We start from the raw sequence: 16,505 nt of genomic DNA on the forward strand, positions 1-16,505 counted from the left end.
CTCCACCCTCTACCCTTCTTTAACCCTTAGCTACCACTGACCTCTTTATTTCTGTAATTTTGCCATTTCAAGTCTGTCATATAAATGGGATCATTTGTATGTAACCTTTGCGGATTGGCAGGTTTCTTTCAGCAGAATTCTCTGGAGATTCATGCAGGTTGTTGCATGTATTAATAGTTTGTTTCTTTTTATTGTTGACTAGTATTTCATGGTATGGGCAGATCAGTTTGTTTAACCAACATGTTGAAGGGCATCTAGGTTTTCCATTTTGAAGATATTTCAAGTAAAGCTGGTATAAACATGCATGTTCAAGTTGTTAGGTGAAGCTCCAGGAGTGTAACTGTAAGTTCATATGGTATGGTAGTTGTATGTTTCTTGTCTTTCTTGTTTTTTGGCTTCTTAGTTTTTTAAGAAGCTGCCGGCTAGCCACGGTGGCTCACACCTGTAATCCCAGCACTTTGGGAGGCTGAGGCAGGCAGATCACTTGAGGTTAGGTGTTCGAGACCAGCTTGGCCAACATGGTGAAACCCTGTCTCTACTAAAAATACAAAAATTAGCTGGGCGTGATTTGCGCCTGTAATCCCAGCTGCTTGGGAGGCTGAGGCACAAGAATCGCTTGAACCCGGGAGGTGGCGGTTGCAGTGAGCCGAGATCGCACACCACACTCCAGCCTGGACGATAGAGTGAGACTCAGTTAAAAAAAAAAAAAAAAAAAAAAGCCGCCAAACTGTCTTCCAGAGTGACTATGCCATATTACATTCCCACTAGCAATCTATGAGTGATCCAGTTTCTCTGCAGCCTCATCAGCATTTGGCGTTGTCACTATTTTTTTCATTTTAGCCACCCTGATCATTGTGTAGTGATATCTCACTGTGGTTTTAATTTGCTTTTCCCAAATTGCACAAAATTTATTTGCCACCTGTAGATCCTCTTTGATAAAATGTTGCTTCAAGTCTTTTACCTGTGTTCTCATTGATTTTTTGTTTGTTTGCTTGTTTTTTTACTGCTGAGTTTTAAGGATTCTTTCTATATTTAGATACTAGTCCCTTGTGGGATATGTGGTTTGCAAACATTTTCTCCCAATGTGTAGCTTTTCTTTTCATCTTCTCAACTGGGTCTTATATAGGACAAAAGTTTTAAATTTTGGTGAAGTCCAATTTAGAGTTTTTCCTCTTATGGATCATGCTTTTTGTATCAAGTCTAAGAACTATCCTGCTTAGCCTTAGCTTCCTAACATTTTCTCCTGTCTTTTCTTTTTTTTTTGTTTTGAGACGGAGTCTGACTCTGTCGCCCAGGCTGGAATGCAGTGGCATGATCTTGGCTCACTGCAAGCTCCGCCTCCCGGGTTCACGCCATTCTCCTGCCTCAGCCTCCCGAGTAGCTGGGACTACAGGCGCCCGCCACCACGCCCGGCTAATTTTTTGTATTTTTAGTAGAGATGGGGTTTCACCGTGTTAGCTAGGATGGTCTCGATCTCCTGACCTTGTGATCCGCCCACCTCAGCCTCCCAAAGTGCTGGGATTACAGGCGTGAGCCACTGCGCCTGGCCTTCTCCTGTCTTTTCTAAAAGTTTTACAGTTTTATGTTTTACGTGTAAGTCTGTGATCCATTTGTAGTTAATTATTTTATCAGATGTGTGACATAAGTCAAGGTTAACTTTTTGCCCATGAATGTCCAATTGCTTCGGCACCATTTGTTGAAAGGCTGTCATCCACCATTGAATTACTTTTGCACCTTTGTCTTTTTAAAAAATACATTTATTTATTTATTTATTTACTAGTGACATCTCCCTGTGAATACTTTTGAGCCTTTGTCAAAAATCATTTGGGCATGTTTATATAGGTTTATTGCTATTGTTATGATTTTAAAAGCATTTAGCAAGCTAACTTAAAGGAATACAAAATAAACATTAGATCAGGTTATCCACCTTTCCTTTGTGTGTTGCTAGTTGAGATGTTTATCAATTCACAACCTAATCTTTTTTTTTCTTTTTTCTTCTTTTTTTTTTTTTTGAGACAGAGTTTTACTCTGTTGCCCAGGCTGGAGTGCAGTGGTGCGATCTTGGCTCACTGCAACCTCCATCTCCCAGGTTCAAGCAATTCTCCTGCCTCAGCCTCCCACGTAGCTGGGATTACAGGCACATGCCACCACGCTCGGCTAATTTTTGTATCTTTTTAAAGTAGAGACGGGGTTTCACCATGTTGGCCAGGCTGGTCTCAAACTCCTGACCTCAGGTGATCCACCCGCCTCCGCCTCCCAAAGTGCTGGGATTATAGACATGAGCCACCGCACCAGGCCACAAAGGGATTTAAGTTGGTAGAGGAACATAAAATCTACAGTTCACATCGTATAATATATTGTATAATAGCTTTGTTTTGAGTAAGCAATGTTGACTTATTGAAGCAAAGTTTCCAACTTTGAAAAGTCCTCTGCATTTTGCCTGGCACTCAACTCAGTGAAAGTTTATTTAATTAATATATGAAAAAATATATATTTTAATGTTGGATACTTATAGGGTCCTTTGTAGAAGGGATTTGAAATTGTGAGGATTACAGCCACTTGGTCTACCCTGGAATGTAGATACCTTCCACATACCTTCTGGTATCTTCTAACAGTGCATCCTGAGAAATTCTTTCTCCATATTGGACACATCATTTACTCTGTCTTGGTTCCAGTCCCTCCTTTGTTACTTTAGAGTAATCCTGAATTTGAGTCAGGCGCCAATCTTAAACCTTGGTAAATGAAACTGAGATCCAAATAGCTGGCTTTATACTTAACTCCAAAGCAATAAATTCCTTAAGAGTTACAAGGATAGCATTTGCCTATATATATATACGTGATGTATGTCTACAAGTGGCTGAGCTTTAAACTTCATCTGTAAATTGAACATTTTCTGTAGCTTCCATATGAATTTTAGATTATTAAGTACTCATGAATTGAATAAAACTGTTAATTCTTCTAGTTTATAATTGGCAAATTATAATTAATGCTCTAAAATAATCCATCTCAAATCCTCGCATAGAAAGTAAAATTCAAATAATTTACTCACAGTTTCTTCCATAGAATTCTCAAGAGGGTAATAACGTTTTTCTTGGTTATTTATTTTCCAGGCCATGTAAATGTTAATATTCTTATTTGTAAAAAGTAAAATCATATTTTAAGAGATGCGCACATTCTAGTACTGTCTATTCTGCCTGAAACAGCTCTGTGATAAGGGAGTATTAAGAATAACAAATTCACACAAGCACAAGATAGAGTGGGAATTAGGTTCTTAGATGACTGGACATCTCTGTGGGAACAATTGGTTCAGAAAGAAGTAAGCTTTTTATCCAGGGAAAACAAAGAAGTCATAATTAAGAGAGAAGCAGTTTCAAAGGTGAAGGTGAAGAGTTGCCAGTCTCAGCGAAGACTTTGTAACTAGAGAATGAATCTTTAGCGTAGAGTTAACGGTAGATTTTAAACTGTTTTAATAATTATAATTATTATTGCACTTTGAAGGGGGTGTCTGAACTCAGTTGTAAAATGTTTGACATTTGTGAATTCCTTTAATGTTATATTTGAAAATGTTTTGGTGCATGCACAAGGTGCCCAACTATGACTCTACATTTTATTGTTAAACCTCATGTGACCCGTCTTTCTGGAGAAGTATGTGTGCCAAGTACAGGTTCAGCCTGCTACACAGGCAACGTGTATTTGTTTTTGAGAAATCTCAAACTGTTTTTATGAGAGAATTAACCCTCTCAGGGAAACAGCTCTACCAACGACTGCCCCACGGGAGAGGATGTGTGGGGACACCTGCATCCTGCTATTTGGAGAAAAATTGAGCTGCTGGTGAGACATTGAACCAACAGCCTTGGACTGAGAAGTGAAAAATAGAGAACACCTGCCTCCCCTCCACCCTGATGCCAATCCAAGCAATTCTGAAGGCATCTTGGAAGCCCTAGAAAAGAAAACCTCAATGACTTGATTTAGAACCTTGGAAAGTAGAGTGGTAACTTTGTGCTTGGCACATAATAGGCACTTGATAAAAATTTATTGAAAGAAAGAAAGAGAAGAAGGAAAGAAAGAAAAAGAAAGAAATAAGAGAGAAGAAGGAAAGAAAGAAAAGAAAAGAAAAAGAAAGAAAGACAGAAAGAAAAGAAAGTAATGAACTTTGTAACATTCTGAAGCACTAAGTGGCATACCCAAAAGGTTGGGCTATTTCATTGCTAGAGATAATTAATAACATAACCACTTTTCTTTTCTTTCTTTTCTTTTTTTTTTTTTTTAGACCGGGTCTCACTATGTCATCCAGGCTGCAGTCTGGAACTCCTGGGCTCAAATTATCCTCCCGCCTCAGCCCCCCAAGTAGCTAGGACTACAGGCATGCACCACCACTCCTGGCTAAATTTTTTTAATTTTTTGTAGAGATGGGAGTCTCACTGTGTTGCCCAGGCTGGTCTTGAACCCCTGGTGTCAAAAGCAATCCTTCCACTTCAACCTCCCAAAGTGCTGGGATTACAGGTGTGAGCCACTAGGCCTGACCATAATCACTTTTGTAAACAAACAACCAAAAAAACAAAAAGTAACTCCCTAGTCTCTAAGTAAGATAGAAGGGATTTTTGGTCAGTTCAGAAACCAAAGGTAGTTATGTATGTGCTTGTGTGAATTTGTTATTCTTAATTCTCCCTTATCACAGAGCTGTTTCAGGCAGAGTAGAGAGTACTAGAATGCGCACATCTCCTAAAATATGATTTTACTTTTTTTTTTTTTTTTTGAGATGGAGTCTCTGTCACTAGGCCGGGGTGCAGTGGCGCCATCTTGGCTCACTGCAACCTCCGCCTTCCGGATTCGAGTGATTCTCCTGCCTCAGCCTCCTGAGTAGCTGGGACTACAAGTGCGTGCCACCATGCCTGGCTAATTTTTGTATTTTTAGTAGAGACGGGGTTTCACCATGTTGGTCAGGATGGTCTCAATCTCTTGACCTTGGGATCCGCCCGCCTCGGCCTCCCAAAGTGCTGGGATTACAGGCGTGAGCCACCGCGCCCAGCCCTATGATTTTACTTTTTACAAATAAGAGTATGAACATTTACATGGCCTGGAAAATAAACAAAAAGCAAGCAACTGCTAATCTAAGCAGATGCTGATATCTTCCTCAGCATGTAGGTTGTACACTGTTGGCTTGACCTTGCAATCCTTTCTGAAAATTTAAAGGCTAGTGGATGTGAAAAGCTTTGCTAAGAATTTCCCAGGAACCAAGTAAATATAATCTCACAGAATGTGAAAATGTTGATAGTATTTGTGCTACTTACTGATACATTTTCAAATGTGCTGACGTTAATCATTCTCAAATAGTTTTTTTTCTTCTTCTTCTTCTTTTTTTTTTTTTTTTGAGACGGAGTCTCACTCTGTCACCCAGGCTGGAGTGCAATGGCACGATCTCAGCTCACTGCAACCTCCACCTCCTGGGTTCAAGCAATTCTCGTGTCTTGGCCTCCTGAGTAGATGGGATTACAGACATGCGCCACCATGCCTGGCTAATTTTTGTACTTTTAGTAGAAACGAGGTTTCACCACGTTGCCCAGGCTGGTCTTGAACTCCTGTCCTCAGGTGATCCACCCACCTCGGCCTCCCAAAGTGCTGGGATTACAGGTGTAAGCCACCGCACCTGGCCTCAAGTAGGTTTTAACAGTGCTTTTTGCTCTTAAAATCCTAAGTGAGGTCCAAATGCCACGTTTCACTAACACCCCTGAGAGGAGAGATCGCAGTTGATTGAAAGGGAAGGGGAGTGCCATGCGGTGGTGAAGTGTGGACCCTGAAGGCAGGTGCCAGTTGGACTTCCTGCTCTTCCAACTCCCGGCTGTGAAACCTAAAGCACACAATTTAATTTATCTGGGCCTACTCCTCCCCCAACTGCCAATGGTAAAATGAGAATAATACTATCTATCCCATGGGGTTGTTGTAAAGATTATTATGTAAAGTGCATTGAACAGTGCCTGGTACAGAATAAGAATTCTAATGTTTCCTAAATAGTCAAAATTTAAGTCAAAATGGGGGAAATGTGTATAAATTCCTAAAACTAAGCATTTTGCAAATATACTGTTTCTTAAGAGATAAACTCCAGAGAAATTGGCCTTTGTGTAGTCCTTTAAATAAAAATAATTAATTCAGAAAACAGGCCCAGTGTGGTGGTTCACACCTATAATCCCAGCACTTTGAGAGGCCAAGGCAGGAGGATCACTTGAGCCCAGGAGTTCAACACTAGCCCGGGCAACACAGAGAGACCTTGTCTCAAAAAAGAAAAAGAAAAAAAATTAATTCAGAAAACAAATTTGATGGTGAGTAACTAACCTATGGTTCCCAGGGTACCATTCAATTCATGCAATTCATTAGGCATGAAACATCCTAGTGCTGAACTACTGCTTACACCAACTTTCTACAAAATCGTACTAAATCTGAGTATGAGACATTTATCTGGAATTTAGTGTGAATATTCCGAAAGTTTCTTCCTTCTTTCTTTTTTTTTTTTTTTTTTTTTTGACAGAATCTTGCTCTGTCGACTAGGATGGAGTGCAGTGGCACAATCATAGCTCACTGCAGCCTCGAATTCCCGGGCTGAAGTCATCCTTCCACCCCAGCCACCCCAGCCTCCCCAGCCTCCTGAGTAGCTGGGACTACAGGTGCACCACTGCGCCTGGCTAATTTTTTTTTATTTTTTGTAGAGACAAGGTCTCGCTATGTTAACCAGGCTGGTTTCTTCATTCTTAATGGAGATTCAAAGTATTTGTGAAAACTGGGGCACTCGGTTGCTAGTTACAACTGGAATAAATTTTGTCTTTCAGCCCCAAAGCCTTAATGCTTTGCGCCAAGCAATCCAGCTACAAATTTAATTTAGTTCAAATACTTATTGATTGGCTGCCATGTTCATATAATACATATTATATTCAAGGGTCGGAAATGAAAGGATGCAAGCCACTTGTGCTGATATTATTTAAAGTCTTCATCTTTTGAGAAAGGCTGATGGCAAAGGAGCAGATCCATGCTGTCATGTCTCAGCATCGCGCGGAGCAGAGGTGGCCTGGATGGGTAACCTCCAGCACAGGCCCTCAAAGAAGGACGGGCACATTTCCGGTAACAGCCTCATTTCCCCCGTTCCCCGGGGGAAGGGGGGCAGCTAGCACTGCTGATGGCATCGCCTGACATCACTTGTTCCGGAGGATAGGAGAGCGTGGGCCTGCGTGGCCCACCTCATCCGTGGCCTGACTGCGTTAACCTCTCGGTTCCCTGCTCTTGCCACGTGAGGTGCCCAAATATGGTCGGACTCAGGAGGAGCCAGGGAGCGCTTGCCTTTCTCCTGCTAATGGGGAGGAGGCTGGAACAAATGTTTGGAGTTAAACACAATCTGCAGGAAAGCAAATGGGGACTCGGACTCGCTCCTGGGCGAGCTGAAAGTCGGCTGCAGCAGAAGCTCCTGCCTTGGGTGATCCATCATTTAATAAACCCCAGAGAATCCAGTGTCCCCGGCAGGCTTTTTGCTCCCCTGCTCTCTTGCCTTCTGAGGCCCTGGGTCGTCCCCGCAGCTCTAATCCCCCTGTTAGAAACGGGAGGCGCCCGAGGGCCGGGTGGGCTGCTGCCTGGACCTGGGCTGGCGCGTCGCAGCGCCTCTGGTCCCGGCAGCCTGGGGGCAGATGCTGCTGCAAGGCGTGTCTGTGGCTGTGCTCATGTGATGAAGCGAGGGAAAAACCAGGGGGAGGGGGGCGGAGGCTAAGAGGTGGCCTTTTTTTTTTTTTTCCTTTTCTTTTAAGGAGTTTGCCGCGAGCGCGTCTCCTTCATTCGCAGGCTGGGCGCGTTCGCAGGAGGCTGGCGGCGAAGGAAGGCGCTCTTGGGACCTCGCGGGCGCGCGTCTTTTGGCTCTTGCCCCTGTCCCTGCGGCTTGGGGAAGGCGTAACTCGGCGGCTAGGCGCGGGAGAAGTGCGGAGGAGCCATGGGCGCCGGGAGCTCCACCGAGCAGCGCAGCCCGGAGCAGCCGCCCGAGGGGAGCTCCGCGCCGGCTGAGCCCGAGCCCAGCGGCGGCGGCCCTTCGGCCGAGGCGGCGCCAGACACCACCGCGGACCCCGCCATCGCTGCCGCGGACCCCGCCACCAAGGTACGGGCGTGCCGGGCCACCTGCGCCGGGAGGCGCGGGTCTTTGGGGTGGGGGTGGGGGGTCCCTCCGATTTCCGCCGAGAGAACTTCCCAGCCCATCCAGCCCCATCTGCAAACTCAGGAGTGCGAACCCCTCTTTGGAGGCTTTTCAGGGTCTTTTGCGCCGGGGCGGGGCCAGAGCAGCGGCGAGCGCGGCGGGGGGCTTGCATCTTTGTCGCGGGTCTCCAGGGGAGGCGACTGCGCCATCCGCAGTAATAAAACCCGCGCCCTGCCCACGGCGGCTGAGCCTTTCTCCGCACTCTTCCGGTGGGAGCCATCCAGCCCGAGGCGGAGGAGCTGCGCGGGGGGGATCCGTGGAGAATGGACCCCGGGCCGGGCCTCCGGAGCTCCGAGATGCGGAAAGTCAGCTGTGAGGCCAGGACGCGTGGTGGAGCGCGCCGGGGAGCCCAGCCACCCTCGGGTTCCCCGTCGCGTACCGCCCTGGATGCCAGCGGTGCCTGGAGCGAGCGGGTTTGGTACCCAGTCCTCCTGCGGCAGCGGCCCGAGCAGGCACCGCCTTCCCGAGGCAGAGAAAGCCTGGGGTGTAGCTCGCTCGGAGCCAGGGAAAACCTGGGCAGGCGCTGCGTTTCCAGAAGGAATGACAGGTTTCGCAAACCAGCCAGCGCCCTCGCGTTCGCTCAGCGCTTTGCCTGCAGACTCAGTTGGCCAAACACACGCTAGAGTGGCTAGAAGTTCTCGAAGGGTGGGGTCAAAGTGTAACGAGCATTCCGGGTACTCTTCCCTGGACGCAGTGCTGAAACGACTGCATTTTATCGGCTTCAGTCTTCAAGGCTGGAATATTTCTTGTGGGCCAGGACAGCCGCCAAGACTGTGGCTTGTTCTGGTCGTGGTATTTTAGATCTATTTTCCAGCGTGTGTGTTCATTAGCAAGGCTTCACTCTACTGGTTTTGTGATACCCTTGTATCACAAAGGTACCCTTGTGATACCTTGTAGAAAGATGTGGATAACCATGTTTAATAGTTAAATTTGCGGTATGTCAAATTTGAGGATAGAGTACGTGAGTTATCGCAGGAGATGTAGATGTTTACAATATGAAAAAAAAAAAGGAACCTACAACCATGACCTAATTGCCTTGACCTCCTTAGCTGTCCTAGTCTCTTTTGGGCTGAGAGACTGCTGTTGACAATATAGTTTCTACCTCCGGTCTTTGATTCATAACTACTTGTAAAATCCATGGTCCCTAGATATTAAGTACTAACTGTGCCTCTGTGCTATGTAGGTTTTTCTAAGAGATGCTTAAGCTTCTGGCCTGAGGAATGTACTATCCTTTTGAGATCCAAGTCACATTTTAATACTTACTGTATGCACATAATGTTTTGATGCTAGCTACTGTCAAAGTGGCTCTGTAACCAGTGTTCAGAGTCTAGTGATGAAAATAATTTTAAGGTATAATTTCTAAAAACTTGCAGTTGGGTGACATTCCCCCCCACCCCCCCGGCTTTTATACTCCTTCAGATCTTACTAACTGTTCACCCTGAAATATGGGATTTAATCGCTTCCCAGTAAACTTGAATTTGTTTATTTAAAAATATTCCTTCCATTCTTTTTCCTTCTTCCATAACCTTATCCTTTTCCTCTTTCCAAGTTGCCAACCGTCTTGAAGCAGCCAAACAACCTCCTTTTAAAAAATCACCTAAATGACATCCAGAATATCATTGAACTTGTTGGCATAATGCCCAGTTATCAATTTGGAGACAAATCAATACACTTACTTGTATCCTTGGAATGTATTTAGTTTTCATTTCAACTAGCCAAGTTTATCACTCAGGCTTTGAACGCAAATGTCTTTTCAAAAGGACTCCCCAATTAAGAATGACTCAGCACCATGGCCCTTGCCTCCCCTCTTCTTGTTAAGCTCCAATTCCTGACCTCCAAGTAATCCCATCTCCCACTCTAGGCTCTGTGGCACCATGGACCCGTCCCAGCAGTTTTCACATGTGTGGGTTTAGTGTTCTGGCTGTTCTGAATACTTCGCAGGGGCAGGGAACACGCCTGGTTGTGCCGACCAACGGTGTTCCTTCATGCGTGCCATGCTGCCTGGCAGAGGCAGCTCTCAGGAATACTTGTGGAAAGAGGAAGGGGTGATATTGGCTCCTTGGTTTTGATTGGAAAATATCAAGTTGGAGAATACCTTGACCTATCTGATTTTACTACAATTTAACCCTTGATCATTTCATTATCACGTGAGACTGATTATGATAGTGACTAAGGCAAGTCAGTCTATTCGGTTATTAATAGATCAAGTGAATAGTTTGACCAAAAACCTCAGATTTGGGGGATTTGGATTCTGTTTCTCTAGATATAGAGTGACTTGTTAGCATTGCAATTTCAAATTGGGTTTTATCTTAAATAGACAAATATATTAAGTGCATATGGCTCAAATGAGACCATTTCATACCCTGAGTTACTTAGGATTACATCTTGAACTTCCTTGATGTGTCTGTGGACGGTTGGGGAGGTTTAGGCTAATACATCATTTTTCCCTCCTTGGATAGAATGTGATCATTAATTAAAGGTTGTAGGCAGATCTTTTTCTATCTAATAGCTGACATTTATATCACATGCATGCTATCTATTTAGCAATTGGATTTACTTTCCTTTTTTTCTGCTAATTTTAGTTACCAGTTACTCACTAAGTGCCCTTATCTGAACAGACATTACACTGGTTGAATGACCACTTGTATTAGGTCAAATGGAGAGTTAAACAAGCTTTTGATTACCCAGGCTTAACATTTAGATGCACTAAAGCAGAAGTCTTGGTTTTATCTATGGTTCATTTCTGTAAAATGGAAGGAGTCTTTATCTTCTATTCAGTCTTTTGTAATCTTTATTTTTTCTGTTAGATCCAGAGATAGACTGGAAATCTTTTACAGTCTTTATATGTAAGATCCAGGCGGTGGCAGGGGGGAATGGCTTGATCTGTTATCTGCCAGGGTTTAATTTTGAGACATGGCCGTTTCGCAACTGCAGGGTGCAGGAAGATTAGATGACCTGAATGCTGGTGGTAAGTAAAGCCTCACACTCCACATTATTCCTTAATTGTCTGTTTTTAAAAATTTGTCTTAAAAAAATATTAAGGTGGCAACATATTCAGGTGGCAACAGAGGGTGGGGTGACCAGTGACAAACTGACTTCCATGTCTCTGGCTAATCTTGATTTCTGGAGCCAGGCTCCAGACCAAGTCTGGACAATCAATTAATTAGCCTTTCTATATTTATTGCCTGATCAATGATTTCAATGCTGGACATTGAACAATGGTCTGTTGCAACAGAGTGAGGCCATTGTCTCTGGCAGGTGGGGAGATGGGGGCTCTTGTTAGCTCCATTTGATTACCAGAGCCTTGAATCACCAAAACATAAAGATGTACTCAAATAGAAGAATCCATTGTCTGACTGGTAAATTTAAGGATGTGTTTGACCCTCGTGCATTAAAACAGACAATTGGCTGAGCGCGGTGGCTCACGCCTGTAATCCCAGCACTTTGGGAGGCTGAGGCAGGCGGATCACAAGGTCAGGAGATCGAGACCATCCTGGCTAACACGGTGAAACCCCATCTCTACTAAAAATACAAAAAATTAGCCGGGCGTGGTGGCGGGTGCCTGTAGTCCCAGCCGCTTGGGAGGCTGAGACAGGAGAATGGCGTGAACTCAGTGAGCCGAGATGGCGCCACTGCACTCCGGTCTGGGCGACAGAGCGAAACTCTGTCTCAAAGAAAAAAAAACAAACAAACAAAACCAGACAATTGAGGTGGCCAGCTGCATTTCATAATTCCTCCCATAAGCTTCCTCCTATTCGCCACTTGTTTAGCAATGGAAATGGAGAATGAAGATGGCCTCAAAGTGACTACATCACCAGTGTTACAAAAATGGGCCAGAATTTAAGGCAAGAATTATATGTTTCTTAATAGAGGGATGTTTCTCTGTGTGTGGCTACCTGTATTCCTGTGGATTTTTACCAGATTATAAGAGCTGCTAATTTCTGATCAGAACAGAGACCAAAAATTGGAGATAATGGATGTGGGGATGATTCTTTTGGGTACCGATAGACTGCAGGAATAGCAGGGCTTCCTTTAAATCCATTACAGCTTATAGGCTAGTGGATGAATAAGATCAGTGGAGATTTTCACTTGAAATATTTCCTTCTATGAAGAAAAGGCCTTGAAATGTGCCTCCTCTTTGGGTTGACTAATTTCTATGCCTTTACAGCTTTAAGCTGACATTATAAGATTATTCTAGTTTGGATCTTGTAAGATAATTAACAAAATGGAAATAAAATGTTTTGTTTTTAAAAATACTAATAAATTATTTATTTTCCTTTGTCTTAGTTAGTTTTAATACATATTCAGTGCTTAACACCAGTGCAGGAAAACTTAAACTAAATGGCATCATCCCCGTCTCTGTAATTCTATATGCAGTAGCCATTCATGAAGTTAGAAATTAGAATTTATAGCACTAAGCATTCTAAGAAAAATTAAGCCAGTATGTTTATCTCTTGAAAAAAAAAAAGCAATTAAATTTCCTTGAACCGAATTCTTTTTTTTTTGGCTCACTGCAACCTTTGCCTCCCGTGTTCAAGCGATTCTCCTGCCTCAGCCTTCCAAGTAGCTGGGATTACAGGCGCCCACCACCAGGCCCAGCTAATTTTCTGTATTTTTAGTAGAGATGGGGTTTCACCATGTTGGCCAGGCTGGTCTCAAACTCCTGACCTCGTGATCCGCCCGGCTAAGGCAGGAGAATGGCGTGAACCCGGGAGGTGGAGCTTGCAGTGAGCCGAGATGGCACCATTGCAGTCCAGCCTGGGCGACAGAGAGAGACTCCGTCTCAAAAAAAAAAAGCTCAAAAGCATTTGTTTACTCTTATTAATGATTTTTATTTAAAGTCATTGCATAGCAAGATTGATTTAATGTTTATTTTTTAAAAAAAATATTAATGATTGAGAACTTAAATTTATAAGTAGGGTAAATTACTTACAAATTTAAGTAAAATTTGAAGCCAGTATGATGTGGCTTCTTACATGTTCTTTCGAAAACTTCATGCACATGAAAGTAGATAAAAATGGCACAGTCTTTTGCATTTAAGAAAAAGATCATATCACATGTAGATTCTGCAACTTTAGGTTTTGGATGTCTTTTCATATCAGGACATAAATAACTACCCCCATTCTTATTAATTTGGGTGCATAAATTTCCCTTTTGTGGGTTGAAGCCCTGTAATGATTTGACCAATTCCTTGGGTTTATATTTAGATTGTCCTAGTCCATAAGTGTAATTGCTGAATTGGAAGCTTTATATGCATTTAAAAATTTAACCCGGCAAGGTGTGGTGGCTCACGCCTGTAATCCCAGCACTTTGGGAGGCCAAGGCAGGTGAATCACGAGATCAGGAGTTCGAGACCAGCCTGGCCAACATGGTGAAACCTCGTCTCTACTAAAAACACAAAAAATTAGCTGGGTGTGGTGGCAGGTGCCTGTAATCCCAGCTACTTGGGAGGCTGAGGCAGGAGAATCTCTTGAACCTGGGAGGGGGAGATTGCAGTGAGCTGAGATCTCACCACTGCACTCCAGCCTGGGCAACAGTGCAAGACTCCGTCTCAAAAACAAAAACAAAAACAAAAAATTTAACCCTTCCTAAATTGACTTTCCAAAGAGGTTCTACCACTTTGCAGTCCCACCGTGGAGATCAGCACTCGTTTTCCCATGCTTTGCCTTCATGGGTATCAGATTTTCCAGTACTTGCTAATGTGCTAGGTGAAGAATGGTACCTCAGTTTCCTTGGTGCATTTTTAACTGTGAAGTTGAATGCCTCATCATGTTTCTTTGCCATGTGCTTGCCATCTGATCATGCACTGGTCTGGCTGTCAGAGCATGAAAGGCTATGGTTTGTTTTACTTTTAATTAATTTTCATTTTCATTTAACTTTAATTTTATTTATTTATTTTTTTTGAGATAGGCTCTCATTCTATTGCCCAGTCTGGAATGCAGTGGTGCAATCTTGGTTTACTGCAGCCTCGACCTCCTGGGCTCAAATGACCCTCCTACTTCAGCCTCCTGAGCAGCTGGGACTACAGGCACACACCACCAGGTAGCTGGGACTACAAGTGCACACCACCATGCCTGGCTAATTTTGTTTATTTTTGGTAGAGACAAGGTCTCCCTGTGTTGCCCAGGCTGGTCTGGACCTCCTGGACTCAAGCAATCCTCCCACCTCAGCCTCCCAAAGTGCTGAGATTACAGGTGTGAGCCCCCATGCCCAGCCCAATTAATTTTTAAAGATTTTTTTTTTTCTAGCCAAGTGTGGGGGCTCACACCTGTAATCTCAGCACTTTGAGAGGCCAAGAAGGGAGGATCACTTGAGGCTAAGAGTTCAAGAGTGGCCTGGACAACATAGCAAGATCCCATCTCTACAAAAAATAAAAAATTTAGCTGGGTGTGGTGGCATGTACCTGTAGTCCTAGCTACTTGGAAGGCTGAGGTGAGAGGGTTGCTTCCACCCAGGAGTATGAGGCTGCAGTGAGCTATGATCATGCTACTGCACTACAGCCTGGCAGAGCAAGACCCTATCTCTATTTAAAAAAACAAAACAAAACAAAACAACAAAAAAACTTTTTCCCTAGAAATTACTCAAATTGGAAAAAAGCAAGTTCAAGAATAAAAACGCAGCTGAGGTAGAGCAGTCTTACTCTCCTTTGCTCCTTTTCCTTTCCAAATTAATGAACCATCTTTAAATTTATTTGCTTGGAGGATGACCTACTTCTTTAGCTATCACTTTTAAAATTTCTTTTCTTGGAACAATCTAAAATCATTTAGTTGCCAGAAATTACTTTATGGTCATGATCCGTGAAATGTTGAGATCAGGGATTGGAAGCAGCAGAAATCCACCTCTTGGGAAAACAATAGGGTGAAGGCTTACCCGGGATCCTCTCCCGTTCTCACGGCAAACAGCCTGGCTCTGTTAACTGGATGGTATACACGGATTTTCTGAGAAAAATGTAGGTGTTCAAAACACAGGAGACCATCTGGGACACCAGGACACCATTAGGCGCCTCTTAATACAAGTATTCATTTCAGGTTCAAAGCTTTTTGTCTTCCCTATGATTTCTCTGTGATGTTTTTTAAATGGGGGAAACCCTGTAGTTTCTCTCTGCCTAATCTTAATCCCAGTTTTAGTAACATGTCAGTTTCATGTTTGATTTCAAAATGAAATAAACCAAAATTTAAGAAGGAGAGATTACTGCAGTTTATTGGCTGACCATCTATTTGTTATATGCAAACACTGCAAACTGGGAGTATTGAAGGATTAAAATTTTCCTAGTTCCCAAACCTGGTGGTGCTATTGAATCACCTAGGGAGCTTTTCAAAGACACCCCTACACCTCATCCTGGATTTATTGAATTAGAATCCCAGGCAATCTCAGGGTCTGGGATTCTGTGATTTTTTTTTTTTTTTTGAGAGACAGAGTCTCACTGTGTTTCCCAGGCTAGTCTTGAACTCCCGGACTCAGGCCATCCTTTGGCCTCAGCCTCCTGAGTAACTGAGATTACCAGCTCCTGCCACTGTGCTGGGATTCTGTAGTCTTAAAATGCTCATCAGATATTCTAATGTGCGGGGTGTGGGCTCCATTACCTTAAGGGAGGGGAAAGAGTAAGCGTAAGAGCTGAATAAGGGCCAGGGAGAGGTTCAGGTCTAGGTGACACTGGATGATAGCATGTGCAGATTTCACTGAGATTGGAACTTGTGTGGGTGAGAGGGAAGCTTTCACATGATGGAAGAGCAGCATTTTCCTTCACACATCTGGAGGATAAAATAAAGGAAAATATTTCTTCCACATAATTTCATTCCTTTGTTTGACTACATTAAAAAGTGGGTTGCTGGCCAGGCATGGTGGCTCACGCCTGTAATCCCAGCACTTTGGGAGGCCGAGGCGGGCGGATCACGAGGTCAGCAGTCCAAGACCAGCCTGGCCAACATGGTGAAACCCCATCTCTATTAAAAATACAAAAATTAGCCAGGTGTGGTGGTGTGTACCTGTAATCCCAGCTACTCGGGAGGCTGAGGCAGGAGAATCGCTTGAACCTAGGAGGTGGAGGTTGCAGTGAGCCGAGACCGCGCCATTGCACTCCAGCCTGGGCGACAGAGCAAGACTCTGTCAAAAAAAAAAAAAAAGTGGGTTGCTAACGGAGGCTTTTCTAAATAGATTGTGCCATTCAAGGTAAGTAGGTGTTCAGTGAAATGCCCGTATCCTTACTGAGCCAGAAGCTGTGACTTTTCAGTGTTCCCCTTCCATCTCATTGCCTTTTAAGCCCTCTTCTCTTATTTATCGATTT

General features: G+C 43.8%; 1 protein-coding gene across 1 annotated transcript in view; it reads left to right on the plus strand.

The window, feature by feature from the left end:
- Nucleotides 1–7,377: 7,377 nt before the first annotated feature.
- The window catches only part of AKAP12 (A-kinase anchoring protein 12), a 116,234-nt gene continuing 107,106 nt past the window's right edge, over nt 7,378–16,505 (plus strand). Inside the window, exons 1-2 of the mRNA XM_054490728.2 lie at nt 7,378–7,459; nt 7,819–8,125. Of these exons, the coding sequence (XP_054346703.1) occupies nt 7,964–8,125 (162 nt within the window). The 5' untranslated portion in view covers nt 7,378–7,459; nt 7,819–7,963. The remainder of the gene's footprint in view (nt 7,460–7,818; nt 8,126–16,505) is intronic.

This window comes from Pongo pygmaeus, chromosome 5 (assembly GCF_028885625.2).
Source record: "Pongo pygmaeus isolate AG05252 chromosome 5, NHGRI_mPonPyg2-v2.0_pri, whole genome shotgun sequence".
NCBI lineage: Eukaryota > Metazoa > Chordata > Mammalia > Primates > Hominidae > Pongo > Pongo pygmaeus.